The following is a 19,365-nucleotide window of genomic DNA, read 5'->3' on the forward strand; positions in this document are numbered from 1 at the left end:
TCAAAGAGTAAACAGCTTCTACAACAAGTTTTTCAAAACATTTCCCCCTACTTTTTTTTGGCCCTCAAGGAGGTTAAGAATTGAAAAATACTCTAGTAAAGTAGTGTAATAACTAATACTCTATGGGATCAAAACAAGACACAGGAATAACTGTTTTAGGCCTTCCTTTTTTCCTGCACAACTCCAAGCATTATCATCTTCTACCAGCTTTCCATTTTTAGGACATTCTTAGGAACAGAATGCCCCTTATCTGAACTTTATCAGATCATGTTGGAATCTGTTTTTCACACAAACTTAAAGTGTGAGATTTATTTTATATGAATAATTTACTCCTTTAAAGACAGGGAAGCGCCATTCATACTCATCCATTCAGAAAGATGACAAAATTTTTTTCTGGTAAACCATGGAAAAATATTTCTCCAATATACATAGCATAACTGCAGAGATTTACTTCCAATCAAAAGCATTAAACTCCGTGCTAGCCAATTATCTTTCATATCTTATATCATGGGATTATAATAAAAATAGGTTTTGGAGTAGCTTTAGATAAGAATATAACTAAAAGTATGCCAAAAGTCTTTCAGATGAGAAATAAGTAAGGTTTTGGTTGTGTATACACATACACGTAAAGGTGTTTGTTTTTTAAACATCAGATTCAGCATTCTGAAGTTTTCTAAGTGATAATATCATAAACTTTGGTGGAAATGATAGCAACATTGGGTTAACTCAATTACGCATAGAGATCTCACAAAGTTTAAGATTGTTAACAATGCTGGCTTAACACCAAATCATTTATCTCTATACAATGTCAGAAAACAATGGCACCTCTCTCAAACTGGTTCAAAGAACAACAGTTAGAGAAAAAGCAACCATACTATGGTTTACTCAAACCAACTGCTTTCCATGCCAAGGGCACATCCAGTCCTAGTCATGGACAAGTTTTAAATGTTCATCAAGGGTTTATGTTCCAATCCAGATTTGGTAATCTGAGCCCCCAAATTTGTTAAAATTCAAAGCCAATTTCTTTTCTTAAGATGACAACATATTCTGAAAATAATTTACATCTTTTAAGTTACGCCTTTTAAGTACCATTCTTCAAATCCAGGATATACGCTTACCACTGTGGCTGTTAGAGCTTACCAATTACTATAACATAATAAAACCCAAGTTGACAGAATCTAGCATTAAACTTGGTTTAACGATACCATCTTTCTCATGAATAGCGCTTCTCTGTTTAGAAAAAGCTCATCTCTGAATTATGCCTACTCACATGAAAAACTGGGAACCATTGGTATGTTTCCCTCGATTTGCCATTGACAAAAGGAACGCTCTGTCATGTTTGAGAATAAAGTTTTCATCTGTTTGAAGAAAACACAAATTTGTCAGTCTACAATTATAAGTCACTTTTAAAGTGCAATGTTCAAAGTAATAAATAGAAAGCAAAGGATGAAATTCCTCTTCTGGTCAGTACAGATACTTGACTGAATACTTTGAAAAAAATTCTTTTAACTAATTAAATAACAAAAGCATAAAACAAAAACAAAAACTCTACTTATTTACTACTTAGCCTTGAGAAAAAGAACATATATTTAATACTTTTATACAAACAGCCTTAGAACAGTCACTTTTAGTAGTAACATATTTTGGCTAAATGATGTTTAAACTATTAACTTTCAGGGAAAACTAGCAAGAAAGTTTTAGAAAAATCTTTACAGTAAAGCTCATTTCCTCCAAATTTCCAATTAACCTGCATAATGCACTATACACGGAAGTTTAATAATCCTCTTACGTGCTTAATTTCTATATGGTAAATTTATTACTCAATTCAATTGATGCTAGACTATGAAACCAAAAACCAAAATATTACAGTAAGTTAAGTTGTAGGGACATGCCTAAATTAAATTAAGTTATGTAGATTCTTTCTAATCAATAGGATCAAAAATTATCTAAGGAAGCAAGTCCTGTAAATACAAAAATTTAAATGGCAAAATACAATTTTTAGATATACAAATATCTGCCACAGGGAACAACCACATTACAGTGGCCTACAGCATTAGTTTCAAATTGTTACATGCTAATAGAACCAGCTAAAGAGCTGTTTCCTACTAGTTCAAAGGAAAAACTCTGTCATAAAGATCACTTAGAGATGGATTTAATTCCAGCAGAAATATCCTGAAAACTAATTTAAATTTCCTTTTAACACTCATACAAACAAATCTTTCTTTAAAACAAACAGAAACATAGAAAACTTTAAAAAAAAAGATTACCTTGGGAACAGGCTTCTGAAAAAGTAGTAATCCATTTTCCCCCAAAAGAAATATAAAAGACTATTATAACACTGAAGCTATCATGGCATTAAAACCTAGTAATATTGGATCCCATTATAAATTTCCGCAACTGACTTTTCTAAGGCTTTTTGGGGCAAGTGCAATAGTTAGATTTATGCAAATACTACTGTAGGAAAAAAACACAATCATATAGCTCTAGTATACAAAAGAAAACATACAAACCTTTGAGAAAGGAAGAAATACCAAATTTTATTCAAAGAAATTGCTTGGTTTAGAGAAAATAAACATTAACTAGATTCTTTTCCCTGATGTGGAAATAATAACCCATTGGGAAAAGAAAAGAAGATACAGATGCATGTATGAAACAGTATACAGAATTTTCCAAGTCTTCAAGCAATATAAGAAATCCAGCCACAACCTGACCCAGACTGTCCATAAATTTATTAGGAAGGGTGCAAGGGAACAGAGTTGGAGTTTGTGTTACTGAGCTTCGTTCTCTTACCTTTTCATTTTGCAAAAGACCACATTCTCTATAAACAAAAGAATATGTTGACAGTTTTAGGCAGGAAGATAGGAGTTTTCATGTATATAGTTGCCTAACCTCCATGCTGAAAGTCATGTTTAACCATAAAGTTAGCCTTAATTAATCTTGTCAATTAAGTTATATATTACAATGTAATTTATCCCCAAGTTCATGCAAATAAAGTATTTTCATGCAGCATTAGTTTCATGCAAAAAGTGAACTATAAGTAAACCTCTTCTCATTAAAAGTACATGATCAAACTTGCTTTAATATCAGAACTGAGACAAAAGACCATAATATATTAAGCCTTACCTTTAAAATATCCACCATAAATTGATTCTCCACCTTTTCCATTACCTGAAAATAATGAGCTACATTAAACAATAATGAAAACTAAAAATATACTAATACACATAAATTACTTTTTATGGTTTCAATTTGCTGAAGGAGTAATTACTGCAGATGATAAAAATTCTAAGACTCCTCAATTAACCTGTTTTAAACTATAAATCCAATCCCATTATAATAAAAACTATTTAAAAAATTCTCTCCATAACCCACTTATTTCAAACAGCAATCACACCAACAAAATTCTAAAAGAATAAAAACAATTGAACAGTACTTTGGCATTCACTGTAGGGTATTCACCAAGTAACTGTATTAAAACTGCATAAAAACAAACAAACAAAAGTCTTAGTATTTTGCTTTTTATACACTCTTGGCCTACAACATTCATTCATCCAACAACTATTCACTGACCACCTAATATTTACATCATACTGTGACACTATATTTACAATTAAAAGTAATAATGAGATGCTTTAGAAACTGATAGAGTTATTAAGAGCATAACTTTTAGCTCTACCTTCACTGAAGTCCCCACCCTGAATCATAAAGTTTTTAACCACACGATGGAATGTAGAACCTTTATAACATAACTTCTTCCCAGTTGTTTTCCCAAGGCCTTTCTCCCCTGGAAAAAAAAAGAAATGAAGTTTAGCTACAAACATATCCTTCCATGGAAAGCACCATCCAATTAATCCTTTGTCAAATCCCTCGTGCTGGGCACTGTAAGAGATAAGTAACATAAATGTTTTTCCTATTTTTTCTACTTTTTAAAAATATAAATCCAATTACATGTAACAAAGAACAATCTCATTATGTTCTGCTTCTCTATTTTCTAATCTTAAATTTCTTGTGAAATCTGGAATGCTAAATTTGTTCAAAGTACTAAAATCTGTAAAATTCTACCAAAATAAGTCAGTTTTGAATATACTATTATTTTATAAACTACAATGGATAAAGATTTCATTACATATGGTGGTACTTCCTTTTTCATTTCTGAGACCATTTCTTTCTCCTCTCTTCCCTTTAAGAAATGCTTCCCTAACATCATATCAGTGAAAACAATATTTTTTATTTGCTAAACTCATTTCACAGATCATTACTTTTTAAGGAAAATATCTACTCTGTTAAGCAAGGTAAAACTGTAAGCCAGGACTTCTCATTGGGAATAATTTAATAATTCATTTACCTGAGCATAGGCAAAGGAAGTTTTTGCAAGTTTTTGGACATATATCTGAAAAGAGCTGAAACATAATGCGACCAACTGAAATAAAACACATGAAAAAAAGGTAAGCAAGTTGATTAAATATATCATATTTTATATGAGAGAAATAAATAGAATTAACAAATCAAAGGGCCCATTTTTGTAATTCATTTTAATTTTTTAAGAGATTCAACAGGAAAGAATTTAACTAGGCAATACCAACTAACAAGAACCCCACTCTATTAGCATTAGGATTCACATGCAACCGAACTGATTTCAGCCCTAAAACTGTAGGATTTTAAGTGTCTTTTAAAGGGACCTTATATTATTAGATTCCTTATAGTGTATCTCCTACCTGAACTATTAATCTTCTTTAAAAATACTCTCGAAGGACTTCCCTGGTGGTCCAGTGGTAAAGAATCCGTCTTCCAATGCAGGGGACGCGGGTTCGATCCCTGGGAACTAAGATCCCACATGCCGTAGGGCAACTAAGCCCGCGCGCTACAACTACTGAGCTTGCGCACCTCAACCAGAGAGCCCGCGTGCCGCAAACTACAGAACCCATGGACTCTGGAGCCCGCACACCACAACTAGAGAGAAAAAACCCGCCCGCCATAACTAGAGAGAAGCCCGAGAGCTGCAATGAAGACACTGTGCGCCGCAACGAAAGATCCCACGTGCCTCAACGAAGATCCCCAGTGCCACAACTAAGACCCGACACAGCCAAGGAAAAAAAAATACTCTTGGTAATAGTTGTCTGATTTATGCTTGAACCCCTCCAGTGATGAGAACATCATATCATAAGATAGTCATTCCGGCCAGTACTGTTAGAAGAAAGTTCTGTCCTCTACATCAGCTTTTTACCTTTATGAAAAAACTGTTTACAGACAACTTCCTGAACTGCCACTCACAACTAAAACTCACATTCTATTCCTGAGAGAGTAGAAAGAGAATAGGTATGGTTCCTAAAAACTAACCAACAAACAAACAACCCTACAATAAACAGGAAATGAGAAGGAGCAGGTCTGAAAATTCGACTTAACTATGCCAATAGAGAAGTGTTTCACAAACCTTTTGGTCTCAAGACTCCTTTATACTATTTTTTCTTTCTTTCTTTTTTAAAACTTTTAATTTTTTTAGTTTATTTAATTTTATTTTTTATTTTTCTTATTTTTATCTTTTTGGCTGCATTGGGTCTTTGTTGCTGCGCATGGGCTTTCTCTAGTTGCAGCGAGCAGGGGCTACGCTTCGTTGCGGCACACGGGCTTCTCACTGTGGTGGCTTTGCTTGTTGTGGAGCACAGGCTTTAGGCACATGGGTTTCAGTAGTTGCAGCACGCGGGCTCAGTAGTTGTGGCACACGGGTTTAGTTGCTCCGCGGCATGTGGGAATTTCCTGGACCAGGGATCGAACCTGTGCTCCCTGCATTGGCAGGCGGATTCTTAACCATTGCACCACCAGGGAAGTCCCTCCTTTAAACTCTTAAAAATGATTAAGCTTTTAAAATGTGGTTATATTTATTGCTATTCACTGTATTATAAATTAAAACTCAGAAACTTTCAAAAAACAAGAATACACAAGCACACATTCCATCAGCTGTCAGAGTGGTGACATCATCACATATTGTGTAATCTCTGGAAAACTCGACTTGTGAATGAGAGTGCAAGAGGCAAATTACATTATTCTAAAAATGGTTTTGACTTTGCATACCTCCTGAAAGTGTCTCAATAAAATAAGAAATGGAATTTTGATTTATAATCACTTTCTTGAGTTCCCTTTCCCTTTATTCTACAAAATCTTTTCCATTATGAACATTTGTATATACTCAAGGAGACTTGTGGAATAAATCAAAATTAACTGTGGACCAAGCATAAGTCATTTGCAGTACAGACACAGAATGATTTACTGTGTATCACTATGATTTTAATTTATTCCTGGCCACGTCAGTCAGTTCCTCTGAGGACAAAACAGAGCTACTGCATAAGAGACAGCCTTAAAGGATAAAAAGTGGGAGATGGAATCATATAAGGAGACTTTCCCAAGTCAACAGTGCCAAATGGAGTGCTGGAACCAAATTTTAAAGCAATTTCAAAACCTTCTAGCTGATCTTGATATCTAAAGGAATGAAGAAAAGGTAAGAAAAGAAAGTAAAAAGGAGGACAGCAATGTATCTAAAATCATTTCAGAATTTTAAAAATTGCATGTAATATCAGTAATATTAAATACTACTCTTTGTATTTACATGGAACTATTTTACCAGTGTGATAAAAGTATTTCCATCACTCTTCATAAATCCCTAAGATATGGCTGGCTAGGTGGGTGTCAAGTTCAAAATCATCTAGCTTTGCAAACTAGAACATACTTAGATCTTTGGAATCCCTTTAAGATAGTTAATTTTTAGAATAAAAGACATAATCAAAACTGAAACTTCGCCTTTTCTTTTAGGAAGTAACTTCAATATCAAGGGGTTTTTTTGCTTTTTTTAAAAAACTGATTTATTTATTATTTGGTTGCACCGGGTCTTAGTTGCAGCAGGCGGGCTCCTTAGTTGCAGCACGTGGGCTCCTTAATTGCAGCAGGCGGGCTCCTTAGTTGTGGCATGTGAACTCTTAGTTGCATGTGGGATCTAGTTCCCTGACCAGGGATTGATCCCGGGCCCCCCGCATTAGGAGCATGGAGTCTTATCCACTGCGCCACCAGGGAAGTCCCTCAAGGGTTTTTAAAAAAAATCTTTAATGCATCCAAGTGAAAACTGATGAAAGTTTCAAATATTTTTAGTTTCTCCTTTACAGATGATTAGTAGTTATGAACACTCTAGTGGTACAATACATATGAAAACAGTTAAATGTGATTATATTTCCAGGTCTAATATTCAGAGAGGGATATCTAACTACAATGATTTTTAAAAAAATGCTCACCTCTAATATCTTACCCTCTAACCTGATGAAGAAAAGAAATTTCTATTGATCTCTCATTCTCATGGGGCAGGGGTTAGAGCAGAGGTTTTGTCTTTTCCATGGCATTGTGTTTTTAAGAGCAAAAGAAAAAAACTGAACAAAACCAAACTGTTTTGGGCTCAATACCATGGTGCAAGGTTAAAACACTGCTAAAGGCTCTAAAGTAAATGATGTACATATCAGAACTGTAAAATATCATACTGGACAGCTAGTTCATCCACCAATGTCAGAATTTCCTTTGCAACAACACTGACAGATGAATACCAACAAAGGGAGAAAAATAACAGAAAAGCACAGGGACTCAAACAGGGGTAGGAGGTGAGAATTAGAAAAGGAACAGCCATCTTATGTTAAAGGTAGAAAAGGAAAAAATCTTTGTATATTTCACTTGGCATTTTGAGGCAAAGAAAGAAAAGGAAAAGGACAGTGCTAAGAAGTGAACTTTCTTCTCTCAAAGTCCCCATAAAAATCCATATGAATTTGTCTTCATGGCCTTTCAACCAGGCCTGGTGTTATTACAGGGATTCTCTGGGCCCTACTTCTAAAAAAATAAGGAGAAAAAGGGGTGGGGAGCACACTCTTGCTTACAGAAATGGAAACAAGACTTTTCCTTAAAATTGAACATGAGCTCAGTGCTCGAGCTCATGCTCATGCATGTGCACTAATTAAAGCAACTTTAAAAAAAGTGTGTCAGATACTGTGCTAGGTTCTTTACAAATACAGGCAGCTCTGCAATAACGACAGAACTGAAAGAAACATTGCATTATCCAAAATATCACATATAAAGACAACTGTTTCCATGGGACAATAGGGGTTGGGGACAAGGGAATTTCAGGTCATAGTAAAAATGACTGTTTTCCTTAAGAGTATCAATAATAAAGGCATGTTTTTAGTTATAAGAACATGTTATAAAACTTAAACATCATTGAGGAAATCCTACAATTGATCACACCTCACTCTGGCCTTTCTCAGCACTGTCATTAGCATAACCCTTCTTGTGGTCTTTCAAATTACTATTAGGACAACAAGAATAACTCAGAATAGCAGTGCTGTTCACAGTTCTTCTCTTCCACATCACTAGTTCCCCACCTTGTTATCTAATTGTGTCACAACACAAACGGTATTGCTCCTTAATTAATCTATCCATTAGAATAAATTCATTTTACAAAAACACAATCTGTAAGACAGGTGGTTGTATTATTTAATTACTTTCCAAGAACCTTACTATGCAGGCACTATTGCACTGAAGTCCTATTAATTTATGAGTGTATAAAAAGGGGAGAAATCATTTAAATAGTGCAGACCACTGCATCCAGTCACTGTATTCATGAGCTTATGACCCAGGGTGTGCTTGAGATGGGAGATTCATTTCTCCTGTTCCCTCAGCACAAATCAGATCTCATATGCTCGTTCTATCTCAAAGTATAAGCTATCTTGAGTGTGAGTCTAAAGTTTAAAGGGTAATTTTGAATACAAGCAAATTTCACTGTACTGCTATCTTTAGAACCACAATAACAAAACTCTATAGTATTTCCATTTACAAAGAGGTCAAGTGTCTTGCCCAAGGTCATAAGCAGTACTCAAACATTTGTCTTCCTCTTTACTTAAAACTTATTTCTCGGTTTCAGTTCCAAATACTTTACAATGTTTACTAAGAATACACTTTTTTAAAAAATAAATTTATTTATTTATTTTTGGCTGCGTTGGGTCTTTGTTGCTGCGTGTGGGCTTTCTCTAGTTGCAGCGAGCAGGGGTTACCCTTTGTTGCGGTGCGCGGGCTTCTCATTGCGGTGGCTTCTCTTGTTGCAGAGCATGGGCTCTAGGTGCGTGGGCTTCAGTAGTTGTGGCTCGCGGGCTCTAGAGCGCAGGCTCAGCAGTTGTGGCACACGGGCTTAGTTGCTCTGCGGCATGTGGGATCTTCCTGGACCAGGGTTTGAACCCATGTCCCCTGCATTGGCAGGCGGATTCTTAACCACTGCGCCACCAGGGAAGTCCTACTAAGAATACATTTTTTGTTCAGTTTCTTCAATTCACGTGAACCTTGAGCAGTAAAGTTAAAACACCCATTTCAATGATATCCCCATTTTATCTATTTTGATAACTTGCCAGGGTTTTATAATATTGCTCTGAGGCCCACATAAAGCAAAATTCTAAAGTGAAGCATTCCTTTAAAGAAACACTTTGGTTATCACTTTGGAAAACCAACTTTAAGCCTCTGACAAATACAAAGTAAGTAATGTTCTATTTAAAAAGGGAAGCGGAGGGACTTCCCTGGTGGCACAGTGGTTAAGAATCCGCCTGCCAATGCAGGGAACACGGATTCAATCCCTGGTCCGGGAAGATCCCACCTGCCGCGGAGCAACTAAGCCCATGCGCCACAACTACTGAGGCTGTGCTCTAGAGCCCGTGAGCCACAACTACTGAAGCCCGCACGCCCCAAGCCTGTGCTCCGCAACAAAAGAAGCCACCACAATGAGAAGCCCGCACACTGCAACGAAGAGTAGCCGTTGTTCGATGCAACTAGAGAAAGCCCGCCTGCAGCAACAAAGACCCAATGCAGCCAAAAGTAAATAAATAAATAAATTTTAAAAAATAAAAAGGGAAGGAGCTGTATTCCTCTAAAATGTCAATGTCATAGAGACCAAAAAAAAGGCTATGAAAAAGAAGGATAAAGAGACATGACAGCTGAATGTAATATCTGATGCCAGACTGGATTTTGTATTGGAGGGGAAAAAATGTTATAATTGACTTTTTAGGCTAACTGACAAAAATGGAATACAGAGACAGTAGATTAAAGTATTATATCAATGTAAATTTATGAAGTTGGTAACTGCATTGTAGTTATGTAGGAGAATATCCCTATTCTTTTCTTTCTTAAAAATTTTTTTAATGTTTCTTAAGACTCTTTTAATGAATATCCCTATTCTTAACAAATATACACAAGTATTTAGGAGTAAAGAGCCATGATGTGGGTGAACCGCAAATGGTTCAGAAAAAATTGTGTGTGTAGAGAGAGAGAAAGAGAGAGATTAATAAAGCAAATGGTATAAAATGTAAATAGGTGAATCTGGGTAAAGAATAGATGGGCATTCTTTTTCCTATTTTTATTTTTCAACTTCTTATAAATGTGAAATTATATCCAAACAAAAAGTTTAAAACATCTGCAGATAAAGCCCAATGCTTGAGTTCTATGAAAGCATGTGTCTATAAGAGCAGTTCTCAAACTTTTTGGTCTCAGAATCTCTCTATACTCTAAACAATTCCTGAGAACCTTAAAGACTTTTTAATATGGGTTATTTTAAATAATTTACATTTTCAAATATGAACAAAAAATTTAATGAGTGTCATTGTTTTACATTTTTGCAAATCTCATTAATGTCTAGCGTAATAGAAGATAGTTAGATTTTCCTATCTGCTTCTGCATTCAAGCTGTTGTGTCATCATATGCCATGCAGCCTTTGGAAAACCCTAATGGATACAAACAGAATGGGAGTGAAAAAAATGGGGGTTTGACTCCTCCTGGCCTCATGACACCATCTCACGGTTTGAAAACAAAAGGTCTACACCATTATACTACTATAATGTAGTATATTACAACTATAATTAATTTTAAAATACCTTACATAGACATTCTCATATAAAGTAATCAGATGAGTTTTAAAACTATACCTTAGGCCTCTAAGAAAGAAACACCCTTCAGGGGTGATAAATCAAAGGCCATACTCCAGAGGTGGCTTCTAATATTGCTTTTGCTATCTTTATTTCTAATCAAACAGAGGCCTTGTAATTAGCAAGATGAATGTTAGAAACAGGTTCTTATTGGTAAATTAGTGATGTTTGGAACATACAGACTGAATAAAAACATTTGGAGATAATCCATACCCTTCCATTAACAGGACATATAAATCTGGAGTCACCCTTTGGAGTGGAACCTAAGGCTGGGTCCACCAAAAAGGTCCTGGGTCTAGTCAAGATTTTGGAGGATTCTGGTGAAGAACACTAAAAGATTTCGTGTGACAATTTTCAAGACCAGAAATCTTTCACATAAAGAGTGTTTGGAGCACTGAAAAGGACAGAACTGGAACGTCATTCAACTTACAGAACTGGTTATATGACTTACTTGTGTGCATACTTGCTTGCCAACGTCTACATGTGGCAAATGAGACTTGCTTTCACTGTGCCCTGGTAGCAAGGTTGTGACAAAGGCAATCTATAGCCATCACCTAACTTATCGGAGACTCCCCGATATACTCTAAAAAGAACTTAATAGCCATTCTTAACTAAACTGGCTTAAATCAGTTTGCAACAGATATCTAAAACCTGGTCCCCTGGGCTCCAGTACTCCATTTCTTGATACAAGATCTGAATAAGGCAAGTAAAAGGCAAGTTTCTGATGCACCAAAGAAGGAAAAACAAGATTCCTATTTCATGTCTGCCCTGGAAGGTACTCAGTTTAACCAACCACTAACAGCCATAGAGAGAAGTAACATTTAACCAAAGAAGGGTGGGCCTACCTGTCAGAAAAATAAAGTTGTCAATGAGAATTTCGTATCTATACTTCCAAACTAGGTATCATATTTCACACAAAAAGCTAATACTTTCAGAAAACATGAATTTATTTGTAAAGACGATGAAAAAGGATTGGCTAATTTCTACTAGTTAGGACCTTTAAAAAATTTATAAGGAATTCTAGGTTCAGTCAAGATGGAGTAAATATACCCTGCCCTATCTTTCTTATTGAATGCACCTAAACAACCTTGGACAGAAAGCATGGAACAATTACCTAAGGACTGAAAAATAAATGGTAGTAGGCATTGGGGAAGGATATCAGAACACAAAAGCCCACCAAGTTGGCAATGAATTTTGTTTTTGTTTTTCCTACCATATCTCTTGGCCTGGAATCAAAAGCAATCTGAAACCTGGAACTGCCCACTGGGTACAGAGAGAAAGAGCTCTAAGAAAAGCCCTCCATTTCTAGAAAGGGGGCCCCAACAGATCAGAGTGAATAGGGGAAATGTCATTTTTTTGGTGTATTTTTTCCATACTCTCTTGTCCCAGCTCCTAAGGAATTCTGCAGTGGCAGCAGCAGTGACAGCAGTGGTGACTGGGCAAGCATATAAAACTCCAAGGGAGGGGAACCCTTCTCTCTGACTAGAGGAACTGTGGTCCCAAGAGCTTAGGAAGAATTCCTGTTGCATTTTACTCCCTATCCTATTGCCACTTACCCTCAGAGACAGAGACAGACACAGTCATGGGAAGCACATGGCAGAACAGGGAAACTAAAACCCTTGCTTTCTAGCCAGATGACCAAAAAAGGGAGTCCCTAAGGGCCAGAATGTGTTGGGGAGATCTCAAAAAAGAGGGAGCTCAAAAAACAATCCCATTGGGCTTCCCTGGTGGCGCAGTGGTTGAGAATCTGCCTGCCAATGCAGGGGACACGGGTTCGAGCCCTGGTCTGGGAAGATCCCACATGCCGCGGAGCAACTAGGCCCGTGAGCCACAACTACTGAGCCTGCGCGTCTGGAGCCTCTGCTCCGCAACAAGAGAGGCCGCGATAGTGAGAAGCCCGCACACCGCGATGAAGAGTGGCCCCCACTTGCCGCAACTAGAGAAAGCCCTCGCACAGAAACGAAGACCGAACACAGCCAAAAATAAAAATAATAAATAAATAATAAATAAAATATTAAAAAAAAAAAAATCCCATTAAGTTGTACATGAATTCCTGGGCTTATCCATGAACTATGCATGGATCTGACACTAAAAAGCAGAAGGTGGGTGGGAACTTGCAGGCTGAACCTAACTGGGTTGACTGTTTGCTATAACATCATCATCTTCAACAACACAAGTCCATATTCTCCCCAGGATTTAAACTAGATCCAGGGTCATATAACATAACATACAAAATGTCCAGGATACAATCCAGCATTTATGGACATTTAAAGAACCAAGAAAATCTCATATCTCATAAGGGAAAAGAAGACAATCAAAGACAGCAACTCCGTGATGATACAGATGTTGAAATTATTAGACAAAGACTTTAAAGCAGCCATTACAACCATACTCCACTAAGTAAGGACAAACACTCTTAAAATGACTGGAAAAATAGAAAGCCACAAGCAAAACCAAAAGGAAATTTTAAAATGAAAAAGTATAATAACCAAAATTAAAGATTCACTGGGTGGGCTCAAAAGGAGGACAGAGATGACAGAGGAAAAAGTGAACTCGAAAAAAAAAAAAAAGTGAACTCAAAGACCAGTTAATAGAAATTATCCAATCTGAAAAACGGAAAAAGTAAATAAACAGAGCCTCAGGGACCTGTGGGGTAGTATCAAACCTCTGATATTTGTGTCATCAAAGTACCAGAAAGAGAGGAAATAGTGTTGGACAGAAAACATATTTGAAGAAATAACAGCTGAAAACTCCCTAAATTTGGCAAAGGACAGACACAGATTCAAGAAGATCAGCAAACCCCAAAGAAAATAAACACAAAGAAATTCACACTACAATAAAACTGCTGAATCTAAAGACAAGATAAATGTTGAAAGTAGCCAGACAAGAACAATACATTTACATTTGGGGGAGCAACAGTTTGAATCACTATAGATTTCTTATCAGAAACCATACAGACCAGAGGGGAGTGGAACATTTTTCAAGTGTTAAAAGAAAATAACTACTAACCCAAAATTCTATATATAGTGAAAATATTTTTCAAGAATAAAAGCAAAATAAAATTTGCAGTTGAAGGAAAACAAAGAGAATTTGTTGCCAGAAGTTCTGCTCTGAAGAAATACTTAAAGCAAATTCTTCACGTGGAAGCGAAATGCTACCAGAGGAACTTCAGACTTCAAAAAAGAACAAACAGTAACAGAAAGGGTAATGATAAGACTATTTTTTTTCTCCTCTTAAGTTCTTTAAAATATGTCTGACAGGGCTTCCCTGGTGGCGCAGTGGTTGAGAATCTGCCTGCCAATGCAGGGGACACGGGTTCGAGCCCTGGTCTGGGAAGATCCCACATGCCACGGAGCAACTGGGCCCGTGAGCCACAATTACTGAGCCTGCGCGTCTGGAGCCTGTGCTCCGCAAGAAGAGAGGTCACGATAGTGAGAGGCCTGCGCACCGCGATGAAGAGTGGCCCCCGCTTGCCACAACTGGAGAAAGCCCTCGTACAGAAATGAAGACCCAACACAGCCATAAATAAATAAAAATTAAAAAAAAAAATGTGTGACATTTGAAAGCAAGTTTTCAGTGTTTGTAGATGTAATACATAGGACAAGTACAACATAAGGTGAGAGGTAAAGGATGCTATATGTGGGATGGTTTTAACAGTTCTCTTGAAGTGGTAAAATATTAATTCTAAGTAAACTGTAAAGAGCCAAGCATACATACTGTAATCTTTAGAGTAACCACTAAAAAAACTATACAGATAGCTCTAAAAATTCAATCGAAAATTTAAAAAATACTAATTCAAATAATCCAAAAGGCAAAAAAGAGAACAGAATAAAAACAGAGGAAGTAAAAACAATTACTAAAGAGACAAATCCAAACATAACAATTATATTAAGTGTAAATAGTCTAAATATACTGATGAAAAGACAGAGAATGTGAAAATGGATTAAAAACCAAGACCCATTGATTTGCTATCTCCAAGAAACCCACTTTAAATTTAACGATATAAGTAGGTTAAAAGTAGAAAATGATGGCTTCCCTGGTAGCACAGCAGTTAAGAATCTGCCTGCCAATGCAGGGGACATGGGTTCGAGCCCTGGTCCAGGAAGATCCCACATGCCACGGAGCAACTAAGCCTGTGCGCCACAGCTACTAGCCTGCGCTCTAGACCCCACGAGCCACAACTACTGAACCCGTGTGCCACAACCACTGAAGCCTACGCGCCTAGAGCCCATGCTCCACAACAAGAGAAGCCACCACAATGAGAAGCCCGCGCACCGCAACGAAGAGTAGCCCCAACTCGCTGCAACTAGAGAAAGCCCGCGCCCAGCAACAAAGACCCAACTCAGCCATAAATAAATAAATAAATAAATAAATAAATAAATAAAAAGTAGAAAATGACATACCATGTAAACACTAATAAAAAGCTGCAGTAGCTGTATTCACATTGGACAAAGTAGACTGTGGAGCAAGGAAAATTACCAGGAATAAAAAGGGTCATTACATAACGATAAGCGAGTTAATACATTAAGAAGACATAACAATCCTGGGACTTCCCTGGTGGCCCAGTGGGTAAGACTCTGTGCTCCCAATGCAGGGGACCCGGGTTCAATCCCTGATCAGGGAACTAGATCCCGCAGGCATGCTGCAACTAAGAGTTTGCCTGCTGCAACGAGGATCCCATGTGCCGCAACTAAGACCCAGCACAGCCAAAATAAATAAATAAATAAATATTAAATTAAAAAAAAAAAAAGACATAATCCTAAATGTGTAAGCATCCACCTAACAAATGAGCCTCAAAGTAAATGGAGCAAAACCTAACAGAACTGAAAGGAGAAATAAACTCACGATTATAAGTAGAGAACACTCCTCTCTTGGTAATCAATAAAAGAAGAAGACAGGAAATCAGCCAGGATATAGACGAACTGAACAACACTATTAGCCAACTGGATCTAAATGACATTTACAGAACACTCTACACAAAAACAGCACAATATACATTCTTTTCAAGTGTACCTGGGAAATTCACCAAAATAGAACATATCAAACCTTAATAAATTTTAAAAAGCTGAGATCCTACAAAGTATGTTCCCTGACCATAATGCAATTAAACTAGAAATCATTATTAGAAAGACAACTGCAAAATATCCAAGTATTTAGAAACTAAAACACTTCTAAATAATTCATGAGTCAAAGACTAAGCTGCAAGGGAAATTAGAAAATATTTTGAACTGAAAGAGGATAAGCAATATATCAAAATTTGTGCGGTACACAAAATTTGTGGGGTCCTTCACAGAGGTAAATTTATAGCATTAAATACTAATACTTGTCAAGAAAGGTCACAAGTCAACAATCCAAGTTTCTGCTTTAAGAAACTAGAAAAAGAGCAAAATAAAGCCAAAGCAAGCATCAGAAAAAAAGAGCAGAAATCAATGAAATTGAAAACAGAAAACAAAACAAACAAAAAAATCAATGAAACGAAAATCTGGTTCTTTGAAATGACAGTAAAATTGATAAACATCTAGCCAAACTGGCCAAAGAAAAAAAGACAACAGGCACAAATTATCAATATGAGGAACAAAGGCAATACCACTATAGATCCCACAGACACAAAATTAAGGAACGATGTTGTTTGACAACTAAGATTAAATGGACCAATTGCTTAAAAGCTACCAACTACCAAAACTCACTCAAGGAGAAATAACAACATGAAGAGTTCTGTAACTATACTCAAATAATTTAAAGACATTTCCTCTTCTAATATATACTTGCATTCATTTGGTGGCTTTACTATTCAAAAGTCTAATTCACATGTTTGCTAAAAAAGTACACAAATTTCCACTGATGGTAATGCAAAAGAATACACACTGTGTTGTATTCAACTCAATTTTTATCAGTACTGCTTGATATCTCATTAATGTGGATAGTATGTCCACTCTTAAAGGATCTCCGCTTATCAAAGTAAATCAAAGATATTACTTTATATTGATATTTATATCAAGTGAATTATTAACTATAGGAGAAGAGTATTACTTGAATAAGTACTCAATGACATACATACTAATGTTTAAATCCTGCAAAGCAGGACACCTCATTTCAAACAACTGAAGTGATCCTTAAAAAAAGTTGTGTAAAAATCAAGTATCTACTACTTACATAATATACTGAAAAGTACTGAAAAGTGCTAGAGAAGTATTTTATATGAGACTGAACCATATGAAATTGCCAATTATCAACTGGTTCAACCGAGAACAATGTAAGCATTCCTTGTTTTCTATATGATTCAGTGTTCTCAAGAGTTCTAGTCACTTCTACCAGAACGGTATTACAGTGTTGGGGACCGAAGTTCATTTTACATTTACCAAACGTATTCTGGAGATGTTTCATGACGAAAGTCATTTTCAAAACTAGGATATGAACGTATATGAGGAAAGGAGTACTGTACTTTTACGTGGCTAGAGAACCTTTGTTTGACCTCCACTTTCCAGGAGTCTGCTATTTTTAACTATTAAAAAAAAATAAGCCCTGTTATTCAAAACGTGGATTCACTATAGAGTAAGGATTAAGATCCACAAGCCTCAAAGTATGAAAAAGAGAGAATGCAACAAAATTACTAAGACCACATCATTCCTTTGCTCAAAACCCTTCAATATCTTATCTCACTGAGTCAAAGTTCTTACTATGGCCTTTACCCATTTCCTGCTTCTCACCTGCCTCCTTTACTCCAGCCCCCGTGGGCTTTTCTTGCTGTTCCTCAAACTTGCAGGTACACTCTCTCCTCAGGGCCTTTGCATTAACTACTCCCTCTAGCAGGAATGCTCTTCTCAAAGATATCCACACGACTCACCTCCTCATCTCCTTCGGGTCTGCTTAAATGTCATCTTCTCAAAATGGCCTTTTCTGACCAACCTATTAAAACAGTATCCCTAGGGACTTCCCTGGTGGCGCTCCCAATGCAGGGGGCCGGGGTTCAATCCCTGGTCCAGGAACTAGATCCCACATGCATGCCACAACTAAGGAGCCCGCCAGCTGCAACTAAGATCCGACACAACCAAATAAATAAGTAAATAAAATAAATAAATAAAATAAAATAGTATCCCTCCTACAAGACAAAAAAATTTTTTTTTGGTTTATTGTCTGCCTTTCTCCAATAGAATATAAACTACAAGGAAGAGAGACCTTTGTTTAATGCATTGCTATATCCTCAGAGTCTAGAACAGCAGCACGTAGAATCTGCTGAACAAGACTGGCACAAAAGACTGTATATATGCCTCCAATTAAAACTTCCCTCACAGATACTAAAAAAGAGGTAAGAAAACAGTTTGGAACCCCGCGCGCTCTGTAACTTAGAATGAAACAACTACCCTCTAGAAGAAAATATTTTATTTTCAACAAAATATACTAACGAATGGCTGGATTCCCTAAAAACAAAACATTAATGCTAAGCGCACACATGCTGCAAGTCTGTTGGTACTGAATGCTTTGGTTTATCACCCAAGACTTGTGCTAAGTCATTTTCCTACGAACCAAGAAATTCTGGCTAAAGATACTTAAGGAAAAATAAAAGCGGAGTTAACCTATTAATGCTGTACAAGGATTAGGAAATACAGAATATACGAGTCCAAAACTCACAGTACAGAGTGAGAGACCAGAAATCGAAATTGGGAGTGTTTGCCCCCTAGAGACACTGAGAGAGACAAAGTCCACAAAGGATTGCACCCCTTTTCTTGGCGCTAGGCACGGCATGAACACTCATTCCGGGGATGCAGGGGGGCATGGAGTTTGGGACTGTGAGGCCTGGATTCCGATTAGGATTGGAGTCGTGTATCCCGGCCGCCCTCCTCTGCACAGACTTTCGCTCGGGAGAAAAAAGAGTGGCGGCTGCGCCTACCAGCTCCCAAAAAGGCTTGGGGGAGGGGTGATGAAGGTAGACCCCTCCCCTTCCCCAAGGCAAGCCCAGGGCCCGCAGGGCTCCCCAGTTTCCCGGCTCACCCGGCTCCCGGTTGATCTCGATGTCGAAGTGACACTGCGGCCGGTCCTGCGCCCCCATCGCGACCGAGGCGGCGGCAAGAGCTGGGAGAGACGGGGAGCAAAGCGGTCAGGGCGCGGGGTTAGGGCGGAGCCCGCGCCTCAGTCACCTCCCGCTGGCCTGGTGCGACAGCGCCCGAGGCCGAGACCAGCTCCTTCTCACCCCAGGCCTCCCGGCCCCCATGGAGCGCGCACACACATGCAGGCTAGCTCTTCACCTGGCTGGCCTCCAGCCTGAGATGCTCCCCGTGAGCTGAGGAGAAACCGCTGCCACCACGGCCGAAGCCCAACGCCACTAACAGACCACCACCCCCGCCCCCTGGCCCGGCCTTCCAGTGCCACGCTAAACCCCGCG

The 19,365-nt window shown here is 37.7% G+C and overlaps 1 protein-coding gene across 9 annotated transcripts in view; it reads right to left on the minus strand.

Annotated features, from left to right (window-relative positions):
• Positions 1 to 19,365, minus strand: part of NKTR (natural killer cell triggering receptor) — a 49,399-nt gene extending 30,034 nt beyond the window's left edge. For 2 of the 9 annotated variants that reach the window (XM_036869290.1, XM_036869288.1), the window contains exons 1-6: positions 19,229 to 19,365; positions 18,975 to 19,055; positions 4,346 to 4,420; positions 3,677 to 3,784; positions 3,124 to 3,168; positions 1,271 to 1,358 (exon numbers count right to left, since the gene is read on the minus strand). In XM_036869290.1, coding sequence (XP_036725185.1) covers positions 1,271 to 1,358; positions 3,124 to 3,168; positions 3,677 to 3,784; positions 4,346 to 4,420; positions 18,975 to 19,032 — 374 coding nt within the window. In that variant the 5' untranslated portion in view covers positions 19,033 to 19,055; positions 19,229 to 19,365. Of the gene's footprint in view, positions 1 to 1,270; positions 2,819 to 3,123; positions 3,169 to 3,676; positions 3,785 to 4,345; positions 4,421 to 18,974; positions 19,056 to 19,209 lie in introns of those variants that run through there. The other 7 variants (XM_036869296.1, XM_036869289.1, XM_036869297.1 and 4 more) reach the window with 7 other exon arrangements.

The sequence above is a fragment of the Balaenoptera musculus genome, chromosome 11 (assembly GCF_009873245.2).
Source record: "Balaenoptera musculus isolate JJ_BM4_2016_0621 chromosome 11, mBalMus1.pri.v3, whole genome shotgun sequence".
Taxonomy (NCBI): Eukaryota; Metazoa; Chordata; class Mammalia; order Artiodactyla; family Balaenopteridae; genus Balaenoptera; species Balaenoptera musculus.